The sequence below is a fragment of the Drosophila obscura genome, unplaced genomic scaffold (assembly GCF_018151105.1).
Source record: "Drosophila obscura isolate BZ-5 IFL unplaced genomic scaffold, ASM1815110v1 contig_150, whole genome shotgun sequence".
NCBI lineage: Eukaryota > Metazoa > Arthropoda > Insecta > Diptera > Drosophilidae > Drosophila > Drosophila obscura.
This window is the reverse complement of record NW_024542736.1, coordinates 5323713-5337029: the sequence shown is the minus strand read 5'-3', so window position 1 is coordinate 5337029 and position 13317 is coordinate 5323713. Positions and strand designations below refer to the sequence as shown.

Genomic DNA, 13317 nt, shown 5'->3' with positions numbered 1-13317 from the left:
ATTCGATCCAATGATGTCCTGTGGCAGAAATTTCCATTTCTATTAATATCATATTCGTATATTTGATGATCTACTTATTTCAATCAATGTTCTGTCAACTACTTCTCGAGGGGGCTTCCTTTTCCTCTTTCCTCCGCGCCAACCAACTGTCAATCATGGGGAAAATCCTCTGTGGCGTCCCGTCGGGCGATGGATGAGTTGTTTGGGCGATAGGGCGAGGGAGCGAACGAGAGCTGGCTGGCTTTATTATGGAAATTAAATTGATATTTAAGTGACACTGCCGCTGGCAGCGGAGTGAGCAAGATAAATTTCGGCTGACGGCAAATTGTTTGCCCATATTCCTTTGTTAAGATGAAATGAAATTTTTATGAGCTTAAACTTGGGCTCATCGCATCGCATCGCTTCGCATAGAGAATGGGTGCCACGCAATCTAATGGAGCAGCAGCAGTCCTGGCCAGATGTGGGCGCTCTGAGAGCAGGCCCATGTATGTGGTCAGCTTATGGTTTGTTGGCCTGGTCCTAGTCCTCGTCCTGGTATTTTGACCTTTTGGCTTCGGGGCTTGCCGTCCCGTCCCGCCCTGCCGACGCCTGTCGGCTGTTGGGTTTAATTAATATGCAAATGGGCGAAAAAGGCAAAAAGCAAAACGGCTGGCAGCAATTTAAATTTAGTTTCTCCTTTCTTTAATGAACTCCGCACGAATTTGCGCACTTGCGTGGCCCGAGACTTTTGGTTTGCTGAAATATTTATCGAATGTGTAACTTTGCTCTACCACAACTTTTCGCATGGTACATTTTCGGGGCAACTTTTTGCGTGTGGCTGGCCTGCAGGCAGAAAACTTTTCCCCTTCATATTCATAAAGGTATCTGCAGTTGTTGCTGCTGTTGCTGTTGCTGCTGCTGCTGCTGACAGTTCGCCGCATCCGCATCGCCATTTGCAATTCCATGTGAGGTACATTTCCGGTTTGTCGGAAATGCATTTCCGCTTCCGCCATCGCCAATGTTTGCCCACTGTTTGGCTGAACATCAATTTGATATTTGATAGACATTTTACCAAGCCCACCCAACCAAACCATCCGCCTGGGGTGAGCGGAGCCCCAGAGTCAGAGTCACCCGCTAATGCACTTAGTTGGCCATTCAACCAATTTGGTTACACGATTTTGATGCAATTTATTGCACAACATTGGCCTCGATTGGTCGGCCAGTCGGCCTGCCACTTGTGCAACTGATTTGATTTTTATTAGGATTTTATGCGATTTGCTGAAGTGTCCATGAAACATGGAATTGCCGTTGACCACTTCAGACTGAAAATTAAATTAAACACGATCGCAGGTCGCAATTCGAGTGCACACTCTGTGGACTGGCTCTGTCCTGCCTCTGCCTCTCCATCTGCCATTTCCCAGTGTTGTTGCCCGCATTGGGTTTCCCCCCGCCTCTTTCAGCGCCAGCACCGCACTTTCCGCGGGCACCCACCGCAATAAAGCGCTCAAACACTGTCTGCCATATCGAATTTCACACTGTTCCGAGCAAAGCGAACAAAGGAAAACATGGAAATTCAGCGGGCCACAAAAAGAGGCAATCAATGAGGCGCTTTCGCCACAGCACCAACACCAATTGCCAGTGGAAATTCATCTCCATCTGTAGGTATCTGCAACTGCAACTGCATCTGCATCGTATTGGATTTTTACTTTTCCATGACTCTTAATATGTTTTTCACAATGCTTTTCGCTTGCAGCTTTCCACTTTGCAAACCAGAGAGGAGTCGCGTTGTTTTCTTTGATACAACGATATCTGATGAGCCACGTTTTAATGGGGATTATACGGAACTGAAGCGCTGAATTTTGGAAAACTCTTCATTAGGGGAAGGGGATTTTTCTGAGATTTTGCCACAGACTGCAGATTACACAGAAGTGCAGTGTATCCATCAAAGATATTAATGTTAATACTTATTAAATTAAGGAAATATATACCCAGAAAGTGGTAGGAAGGAAATAAGGATATTGGGAACATTTCAAAGCAGCTTAGATAATAAAAATTAAGGGATATCCCAAGCCCAACGAAAGCATCGCTTCAGTACGCTAGGTCAATGAGAACGAACGAACGATTCCATTAGTTTGTCTGGTTAGCAATTCAAAGCCTGTTAATTGGACGTAATTATGGCGTGGATGGGTCGGGCCTGAACCGTTCTGGCCGTGTCAGGTCTGAGCTGCATTCGCTTGGCATGGCGGTGAGTGGAGCGGATGGGTCAACCGCAGCAGGGAGTATCTGCCAGTGTCAGATCAGGCTCAGGCTGGGAAATGCGAGAGATATAGAGTGAGTGCAGATGGGAAATTGGAGAGCACAATAAATATTTATTAGAACCGCTGGCTGCTCTGCTGCCACTGCTGCCTGCCTGCTGGCCAAAAATTAAATTTGTTTTCATTAAGCCAGACAAAGCCGTTTAAGGCGGCAGGAAAATAAATGTATGCTCAGTCTCCTGGGCTCTCCTCCGAGGAGTTGCTACCGCGAAAATATGCTTAAATTAAAAAGGGTATTCTCCTCTCTGGGGTATTTTCAGTGTCAGGCTCGTCGTCGCCTTTGTCAGCCCTTAACGTAGCCAAAGCATTTCGCCGGCTTAATTGTGCGCAGGCCAAGCAGATAAAAAACGAAATGAAAAAGTTTTGGGCCCCCAACCGCCAACCACCAAAAAAGAAGCGAAAACGCGAAACAAAAGCGAGCGGAAAAGCGGGAAATGTGAGAAGAAAAGGTGCATTGAATGCTTCAATCGGTTGGAGGCAAAAAGTAACAAAACGAAACAGAACGAAAATTAAAGTAAACAAGGCGAAAAAGAAAAGATATATGTAGCTATAGAAAAGCCGATGGGTTGGGCACCCTTTGTAGAATAATCAAACACAGATATAACTTTAAGAACTGAGCGACTTATCAGGCTCAAAAATGGTTCAGTATCTGCATTGCAAAAGTCTGGCTAAAACCAAAATGCCCCTCCATAAGGGTATGCATAATATGTGACAGGGTTCACACACAAAGTAGAAAGGCAAACAAAGGCAGGGACAGGGACAAGACCAGGGCCAGGGCCAGGGCCAGGGCAAAGAGACAGGGGCAGAGACAGAGACAAGGATGTCAGTAAACAAAATCACAATTAACTGAAAATGACAAAAAATAACAACGCTAAAGGAGCAGCGAGCAGCGAGCGTGTGACAATGACGCACGGCAGAGGGTTCTGGGCGTTAAGGATCTACGTCTCTCTTTAAAGTGTTAAAAAACAGACACCCAGGACATCCCAAGGTCTTATTCTGGCAAAGGGCCGCGTGTGCTCGTCATAAAGCATTTTAATTGCCGTTCCCCCCCCACATTCCTTTATGTGGGAGGCTTTTCCCGGGAGAAATGATTAGGGGCGACTCACACTCGTACCATCCGCAGTCTATTGAAACGGAAACAAAGAAAACGATGAATATTTAGTGATTAGAAAAGGGTTTCTTCAGCTTCGGCTTCGGCTGCTTTCCCTCGTCATTCATCATCAGACATTTCTGCACGGCCTCCCTGGTGAAAGTCAGTCCAGCGGGTCATGTCGTACTCAAAGACGTAGCGTAGAGACCTTCCCGAATTTCTTCACTGCAATACGGAGGATTTTGTTTACGTTCTTCTCCTGTGGGACTAACAGCACTCCCGTATTCGACAATGCAGCTGGCTGGGCTGGGCTGGGCTGCCTTTGACAGGGACTCACTTTGGTTGGACTGAACCACCGGCAGATACTCTTAAAAGGAGGAATTCACCTGTAAATTTACGGCTCTCTCAACCACAAAGTATCGATTCGATTTTCCAGCGTCTATGCCTGTGCGTTGGCAGTGGCGAAAGCCTCGACACATCCAGCCAAGTTCCCAAAGGGAGTCTCGATCACACGAACATGACATGATATTTCCCATAGGATCTGCAGCCTTTTCAGCTAATTTATATTGCATTGGCATAGGGAACGAGTGACTCAAAGCTAATTGCAAAGTGCATGCTTGGTGGCAGGAACCGTCAAGGAACTTGCATTACACAAAAATCATAACTGTAATTTGATTTTCCTTTCGCGTTTGCTTTCCACACTAATTACGAAACACAACGTTGAAATAATGGAAACGCAAAGGACTTCCCTGAGCGGAAATGAGGGAAATGCTCTGTCCTTTATGCGCCTAAGGTAACTTTAAGGGTAGCCCAAATTTATACATAGATGCGCTGGGAAATCACCTGGATTTCGGCAGAGTGGAGGGTTCTTCGAGTTAATTGTGGGACAGGAAGTTGCTAAACAACTTGGGAGACCATTGCTTGGGGGCAATCTTAATGGTTTCAATCTTTAAGTTACATATTTAAAGAGTTCTTCAAGCGAATACCTTCGAAATATGCTGTGCCAAAGAACCTTCCGTACCCAAAAAACAAACTTTAAACAAGATGCTGCATGAGCGAGACCAAAAACCTGTTCTAGGGCGAGGCTTATCGCTACGCTTCATCGACAGAGAGAAGCGCGCGGGCTTTCAATTCTCTTTTCGGCTTTGCTTCGTCTCTCACTGGGAACCCGCTGCCCAACGACAGCCTCAGCGCATGCACATGCATGTCTTTCGCACAGTGGGCCCTTTGCCTTTTTTAGCTGGCTAAATTAATCTGCAGATAAGAGCTCAACAAAATGTCTCACACTGAAACAATTTGAACTTTGGGTGCTTATATCTCATAAAATAAAATTATCTTTAAAATTAAATTTTTTAAAGCCCTGGAAATTCTCTTTTGGGCTGAGTCCCCATTGTGCCGCGCCAAAGTTTTAGCATTGACGAAGCCAGTTGCATTTCAGAGCCTAAAAGAGAATTGAAGAAATATCCCCCGTTCGCCGGACCATACATACATACATATGTATGTATCGTCAACGAAAATTGAATGGGCATTTGTTCCACATGCAGCTTTTTATTATTGGTATAGTCTTTGGTTTTAGCTTCCAGTATATACATACATACAAATGTTATATGACCTCTTATATATGCACATTTTATTAGAATAAAATTTGCATAAGATGCGAATCTTGAGCTCTCGCATCAGGAGCTGCATCTCGAATAGAAAAGGCAATCTTATCTTTGTATGGAAATAAATCCCACTTGATATTTCAAAATCTAGAATAAACTAAATAAATCAAGATTAAATGTGTTTCCACAGGGTTGAAAGTAACTTAATATAACAAAAAATACAAATAAATGTATTTCCGAGTCAAGATTAGGTTCCATTGGCTTTTGACTCGCGGCACTCCACTCAGCACCCAATTCTCAAGCGTATTTGTAGAGTATTTGGAAACCAAATACTTGTCCTCATACGAGTACGAGTATTTACATACGTACGTGTGCAGCGGAAATGCTTTAATTGCCAGCCAGCATGCAAAAGTGCTTTGGCTTGACTATTTTTGGCTTTCGTAGGACGACTGAACCACACATCGAGCAGCAATTAGCCGGCACTGCCAGCCAGTCAAATGTTTAAGCATAATTCGCATTAGGTTTTCTGGGAAGGGGAGGAGGAGGAGGAGGAGGAGGAGGAGGAGGGGTGCCACAAATTGGATGCTCCTTGTTCCGCAGTCCATGAGGCAAACGGAATATTTCATTAAATTATTGCCAACCACAAAAGCGGCAAACAGACTCGACACTGCGGCAAATGCCGCTTGATTGATGCTATGTGATGGGCGTGGTGTGGAGTGGGGGGCGTGGTGACTGGGGAATTCGGTGGAAATCTTCCCCATTTGGGGCCCATGTTAATCAGCAGTATACAATTTCCACTCACTCTGTTATGAATATTTAAGCAAATTATATTTGCTCGCTGAAAATTTCTGTTCTGTCTATCTGTCATTTTTGTGTGGCTGTGCCCGTGGCTTACACCAGAGCCCATGTGAATAGCTGCGACAGCAGCTGATGCTTCCTTTGGTTCTGGGGAGGAGCAGGAGCAGGATCAGTCGGCATGCTAATTTCATTTTGTTTATTGTTTTGGCTACCACTTAATTGGCCCATTCCGCCCATCCCCATCAGCCAGTCATTCACTCAGTCAGTCCGTCCCCTGCTGGGCCGCAGAAATGTTTATAAATCAATCAACATCAATAATGTTTCGGCTGGCAAGATGGATGGGCCGGGCCAGAGCAACGAGACGAGAGGAGAGCCAGCCCTGGCTGATGCCTGCCCCTGCCCCACCCACACTCAGTGCCAATTAATTTTCCCTCTTTGAAGCATATTTTGACTTACTCTTGGGGGCCACTCAGTAACTTAGTTAATACTCAAAAAGTATATTCGGCATTTGGGAACTATTTTTTAATGCAATTAACTCAAAGAGAATATTTTGTGGCTATTTCTTATGAGCGATTGCTGTCTTGGATCTGCCTTTGCCTCTGTTTTCCGCCCCTAAATGTTGTAGCGCCGGCGGCACTCCTTCATGGCCTCGTTGAACCCTTGGCAGACGGTCAGGTCGCTGTTCTCCTCGGTGCACTTGAGGAACTGCCGCAGCTCGTACGTACAGGGAGCATCTTCGACCAGTTCGCTGGTGCCCTGCGCCTGCACTGTCACCGGCGCCGCCGCCTGGTCTCCCTGGTGGTTGGCGGCGGCCGACTTGGCGCGACCGCCGAACAGTCCAGTAATGCCAGCGCCCACGGCATGGCCCACAGCTGATCCGGCTGCCACGCCCGCCGCAGTGGTGGCCATGTCTTTGAACATGTTGCCTGTGCCACGTGCCTTGGAGGCTGCCTCCGCCGCTGGCGCTGTCGCTGCTGCTGCAGCTGGTGTTGGAGCTGGTGTCGACTCCTCTTTGCGTGGCTGTTGCACCGCAGGCAAGCGGCTGCTGCTCGCACGAGAGCTGGGTACGGGAATCGTGCAGCTGGTGCTGCTCCTGGAGCTCTGGCGACGAGCCGATCCACTGGACTTATCTGAACGTTGACGGGGCATTTTCTTACTTTATTTTGGGCCAAAATCACAGACAAAAATTGAACAAATTGGGACTGTGTGTATTTGATACTTGTTGCCAGGGAGCTGAATTTCGAATGCTCGAAATCACAAGGGATCCGATCTGGCGAAGGGCACCGCCCACTCGGATTACTACGGATTGCTTTGTGCTCCCAAATTCGGAGAAGGAACCGTTCGCAGAGAGCTTTCCTCAGGGTAGGTCTTGGGTGCTCCAGAGTACTCGGAAATTCGATTAAACTTAAAATTTTGGTCTGCTTCATTGGAAATGTAAGTTGCCGCTGGGTAGCCTCTACTCGTCGAGCGTCTCATTACTTTTGACAGGCACTCGGACACTCTGAACACAGCGATGCCGCAAACTTGTTGCACACACAGTCAGATACCAGAAACAGTAGCTGCCAGAGAAATGCGGACTTCTGACTGGCATGCGTTCAGTTTGGAATCGGACTCGAGTGTGTTTGTCTGCGGGTGATTGCACTTCGGATGAATTAGCCGAATGCGGCCATGGTGCGTATGAGTAATGTGGATACAAGGAAAGATAATTTGCGGCAGTCATTTCCATTCCACTCACCTAAGTGGCAGCCTATTACACCTGTGGGCAAATGCACCTCGAAGAGAGCGCTGCCTCAATTACAATTGAGGCAATTTTCGACCAAAGACTTTCCCCTAAAAACCCGATTAAGTTTCACAATACTCGTACAGCTCTTGAGCAGACCTTCCTTAAAGGATACCATTCATAACTGCAGGACTGCTGGACTGCACTGCAGGACTGCTTTGCTGTCCGACTCCTGGAGAATGGAGAACATTTCGAATGCGGTAAATTACAGTTAACGATTTTGTAGCACAGCAATTTGCCTTATCTCCAGATTTCTATCTTTGGTTTGTAAATGTATTTCCACGTAGCTGTCCCGCCATTTGTTTTGCCTGCCGTGCCATGGGTAGGCGTCTAGCCACCCAGTCCCCTAGCCAACATTTCAGTCTAGCCCTCATGCACATCAGACCAGACCAGACCAGACCAAAGCAGAGCAGAGCAGACCCACTGTTTGGTCATTGGCCAGAACGAAACCCATTGTGGTGGTCGGCGTGTGTGCTTTGTGGCCTGGCCGGGACAACAAATGTAGAACCGCCATAAAGGTGTTGAAATAACTGCTGCACAACGGAGTTGAGTTCAGTTCTTTTTGTTTGCCTTTGCCTTTGCCGCCTGTGCTTTTCCATGTTTTTCTTTTACGTTTGCAGCCTTTCCAGCCCTCCAATTGTTGTGCCGTTTTATGGTTATTGTTGTGCTGGTGGTGCCGGTCGCAATGCAAATTGCTGGCACATAATTATGTCGCAGCCAGGGAAAGGAATGGAATGGCAAAGGAATACCGACCCAACACTTAACTTTCTCTAAAGAATGGACAATGGACAATGCGGAGTGGCAGCAGCTTAGGGCAACTTTTTGTGGATTGTCCTTTAGGTGTGAGAATTCGGAGAACTTTTTCCATGTCTAATTAGCAGACGACTCCAGGCGGCTTCAGGCGACTCCAGGCGACTGCAGAAACTAATTTATATCAAACTCACTTTGGCTCCTGCAGGCAATCCAAATAATGGAAAGAGAACTTTTAATTTGCCAACGCCCTTTGCCGTGACCGGGACACGCAATGGAAACACGGAAAAAACATTCAGAGCAGAGCAGCGCAGAGACAGAGACAGAGGTACTCGTTATGTGACTGGACTGGACTAAACTGTTCCGTACCGTGGACTAAATCAGACTAGACTACTAATTGCATTATCCTCGTACTGAAGATGGGCGGCACACGATTAGAAAGCAATTTCAATCGGCCACCACTCCGGCAATCAATGAAATGGCTCTCCAATGGCCGAGCGGATCCCTGTAGGGTATGCGCTGGAGGGGTGTGACGGAACTGAGCTTTCATCAAGTGTCAGGTCCGCCAGCAGTTGCATTTCCTGTTCCCTGACTAATGATCGCGTGCCAATGCGATGGCAAACTGCCACTTGGACAATCGGAATCGGAAGGTTCTGAGAATGGAGCCGAGAGTACTCCTCGCAAGCAGTGCAAGCAGTTCACGCACGTATTCTGCCGGTGGTGTAGGGGGGGGACAGGCAAACAAATTAATTTAGATTTCAGCAAGAAAGGCCTCCCTCCGAGTGGAGGGCTCAACGAACGTAATTACATTCACATTTCTACATTTCGTTTTCCTTTTGCTTACTAGGAAACTTTGCCTCGAACCTAAGCTAGAAAAATTAATGATTGCATTTTCGAGTGAGCGGCGAAAGTGAAAGGCGAATGGCGAAAGGATGGATGCACGGACTTCACTTATACAACTTCGTAATGTGCAGATTAAAATTTGCCTGCCTCTTGGGCAGCCGTCTGCTTTCTACTTTCAACTTTCCGCTGAGTGGGACTTTTCCACTTTTCTTCTTTATGAAGTGCGCGGCTAGAGCGGCGAGGCCCAGAGCCTGTTTAATGTTTAAGTGGCCGCAAAAGAAGTTTTTAATGAAAATAAATCATCCGCACACTTGACTGCCTACACAGCGCGCAGCGCGCAGACATAGGGACCTGTCAGGCACTAACCCACTCTCTGAGGGACAGGACTATGCTCCACTGCCACGCAAACCATTCCACGGGGAATTTATGGACTCCAGTTGACATCCAATATAAATCAGGGCCCCCGGCGACGCTCGGGCAATGCAATTAGGTACTGTTCCAAATTAGACCAGATCACGAAACGGATTCCCATGCCCCCAGGGCAGAGGGCAGGGCCTAGTACTAATTGGGTCCAACGGCCAATTCACTAGATAATTTCTCTTCATGGGTGTGGTGGTGGCATGCCACTGCTCTGCTCTGCTCTGCACTGCACTGGCCACAGGTGTTTATTTAATTAATTTACATAAATCAACTAAAATACACACTCGACTCGACTCGCATACGTGAGGGCTTATCGTTTTCGCATTGCCATTTAATAACTAATTAATTTTAATTCAGCTTTTTAAGCCCTCCAAATTATTTACACTAATTAAGCGAAGGGCAAATGCGAGCGAAAATAAATATAGTTAAGCCTGGAGGCATGTTGCGGTGCACGCGCACACAGTGCGTATGTGCAATGTCTGGATTATGCCGTGCACTTAATCATTTGACTACCTACCGTTTCCGATGTCGATGTCTGCAAAGAGTTCCTTTAATATTCGCTTTTTCATGCCCGGTTACTAATTGCCAACGTCAGCAACGAATTCCTCTCACTCGAAAATTTGGCAAAATAAATTGCGAAAAGGCAAAGCAAATAAATAATGCACACTTGAGGCGGCAAAGGAGAGCATCAGTGACGGGGACGGGTGGGGTAACATGCAAATAACGCCGCCCGGCTCTTTCGGCCCCGGCAAATCACTTTGAGTTATTGTATTTAGCCTTCAACGCGGCCAACAAGCGCAAAGTAAAACAAGTAGAAACGATTTGGCGGAGTGTCTCGACAGGGAGATACCTGGTACTTCAATGCACGAACATCTGAAACAATTACTGGAAGCAAAAGACAGACTTTCTCGTTGGAACTTACTTTTCCCCATTCAAGCTGTAATACATTCACCTCTACCGTTGCATACAACATACCCTTGAACCCCACAGGTACCGGGTATAATAAATATTTTAAAGCTTCACATGAACACACTCAGGCACAGATACAGGCACAGGCACAGGCACAGACACAAAGTCAGAGGGGCACACGGCAAAGGTGTCTAACAGCCACGCACTTTGGGCGATGATTGATATGGCTGCCATGGGGCGGCAGAAAGGGGGTGGCAGAAAGGCACCGTGCGCAGCCCCTTTTCGCCCGTTTCCCCCTGCCCAAATAAAGAAAACGTCGAGTGTCAAAGTTTTTGTGCGCGCTTAGCGCATTTGATGAATTGTTAAAAGAAAATCGCGCGTATGTGTAAACAGTTTGGTCTAGGACAAAGAGATTCATGGTGTGGCAGGGGTGTATGACTGTATGCTGTGTGTGTGTGTGTGCGTGTGAAAATCAACAGTGCCAGCTAAAAGGAAAGAAAAAGAGAACGAACGTGCGAGTGCGAGGCTTTTGAAGCTGCCGACGCGTCGAGCGAACAAATCGACCAAATGGCGGAAGCCCCAAACACCCAACAGCCAACAGCCAACAGCTGCTGATGATGATGGCGGTTGATGTCGGCAAACAGTCGCTGGAAGAAATCACTGACTGGTTAATGCCCTGCCCTGCCCTGCCCGGCGGCAGAGCCCCATGACAGGAAAGTCATTGGAACTTTAGAAAAGATTTCAAAATTACGAGTATCAGTGCAAAGGAATTTCCCAGCGCATTGCAATGGAGAGAGCACCAAGAGGAGAGTCGTCCAGGTAAGGGAGGGCTGGCAAAGGAATCGACAAAGAAATGGAAGTATTGCGGTCCTGGCAAGACCTTGCATATCTCTGAGTATGGGCCCTTTATAGCCAGGACTTCGCCCAAGAAACCCCTCCCGGCATATAAACTAAAGCGAATAAGTCCCATGGTGTTGGGCCTGTCCAATCAAAGGAACTCGGAAAATAGCAGAAAGTCCAAGACAAGTATCAGCAGCGGACATCCACCAGTGCATCCGGAAAGCATTCCCCCCAAGTCAGATCTGGATCTGTTCAAGGTGTATCCGCTGGTCGATGCGATCTTCAGCGATTTGGTGGACAGGCACAAGCGACTGGTCAGTGCCGGCCGCAGATCGGAGGTGATGATGAACCAGCTGAGGACGCGCTACACTCAGCAGATGCAGCGGGTTCTGCTCAACGCTGTGGGAATGGAGGAGGTGGAGAAACCCACATGCAGGTCGAACGTAGCCTTCGTCATGCACAGAGAGCACTTCGAGCAGCAGGTGGAGCGGTTGGCCAGGACAGTGGTGGGACAGAAGATACATCGGTTCAGGGATCTGCTGCTGGAGAAGAGGAAGTCCCAGGGCAAGGAGGATCGCCAGATGCTGGAGGAGTACGGGGACGATGCGCAGCCCTCCAACGCCCTGTGGAAGCTCTTCTGCAAGGAGATGCCCGTGGATCAGCGAAACTATCTAACGGCCATCATGGAGAGCAACTTCGCCAGTCTGTTGGATCAACTGGATATGGATGAAGACCTGGCTCGCTTCAGGACAAGCATCTCAAACAGCTCTGTGCAGGAGGCGCTGCTTGAGCCGAAAACCCAAATAACCCCCGAGAGCATGGCAGCCACGCGTGCCCAATGGGTGCAGTATTTTGCGAATCGCTCGCGGACGTCCTTTGAGCAGAAACTGTCCGCTCTCCACCTGCAGCGGAAGGAGGCCGTGATTTCGCAGAAACTTCAGCTCAAGCGAATCAGGATGGAGAAGCGGCAGGAGCTGCTCAACCACCGACCCCTCACCGAGCTGCACACCAATCCCCGGCTCACGCATCGCATGCGGCAGGTGCTCGCGGAACGGGCAGCCCAAGCTCGTCGCCAGACCTCGCAGGAATCGGCTCCTGCTCCACCGGCGGCCAAGCAGCGAAGGCCGCAGACTGCCTCAAAACGCCTGCGCATGGCCGACGTTGTGCTGAAGACCATGAAAGATCGAGACACCTGCTGCAAGTGTCGGCTATTTCCGTCGCGCATCAACGGCTGTTGAAAGCAGATTATTCGATGAATTAGAATAAAGATTGCCATTGATGTCCCCCCAGGGATAGTTCACTCAATTGATTTATTTTCTGTGTACATTTCGCAATAAAGCAAACGTAACTCAGCCCATAATTCTCTTCCGAGTGACCGCCTACATAGTCATACCATCCGTATGCCAGTTAGGGTATATCCTCCCCAGACTCGACGAAGGCAAACTTTTTGCGGGCTCTTCACTTTTAATCTGTCTTAGACTGACTAATACACACACGTACACGCACACGCACACGTATGCATATGTGTGCTGTCATTTTCCCCATTTTCCACCCACCCACACAGTCGCAGTCTTTCCTGGTATTTGCTTGGATTCTGCGTGGGCACCTAATCCTTGTCAGAGAAGCCACACTCAGTGTGCCTGTGTGTGTCGCTCTTCAAGAGGCAAATGAAACGACACTAATACACACACACACACATACATGCGCTGACAGATACACCTACACATTCAGACATCACATCAAATCATCAATCACATGCTTTGGTGATTCATTGATAAGCTTTCCCTTTTTTGCTTATGGATCCGTCTCCTCCTGATGCTGCTGCTGCTGTTGACGCTCTCAAAGGAGAGTAGGCTGTGGCAGGAGGGATGGCATGGGACTCATGCGGCAATAATGTTAATAATGCCACAAGATGTTGGCCACCAGCCATTAGCCTGGCCATTAGGATTGCTGTGCCCCAGCCTGCCCCTCCGCCATTGGCCTGGCAGT

At 48.0% G+C, this 13317-nt stretch overlaps 2 protein-coding genes and 1 non-coding gene across 3 annotated transcripts in view; 1 reads left to right on the top strand and 2 right to left on the bottom strand.

Annotated features, from left to right (window-relative positions):
- LOC111068339 overlaps positions 1 to 13317 on the bottom strand; it is a 49771-nt gene that overhangs the window by 15171 nt on the left and 21283 nt on the right. The window lies entirely within an intron of this gene.
- Positions 6297 to 7040, bottom strand: LOC111068399 (coiled-coil-helix-coiled-coil-helix domain-containing protein 10, mitochondrial-like). Its single transcript, XM_041591586.1, has one exon. The coding sequence runs from the start codon at positions 6933 to 6935 to the stop codon at positions 6399 to 6401; it is 537 nt and encodes a 178-aa protein (XP_041447520.1). The 5' UTR covers positions 6936 to 7040; the 3' UTR covers positions 6297 to 6398.
- LOC111068350 lies at positions 11205 to 12688 on the top strand. The gene has a single exon (XM_022357791.2). The coding sequence runs from the start codon at positions 11457 to 11459 to the stop codon at positions 12564 to 12566; it is 1110 nt and encodes a 369-aa protein (XP_022213483.2). The 5' UTR covers positions 11205 to 11456; the 3' UTR covers positions 12567 to 12688.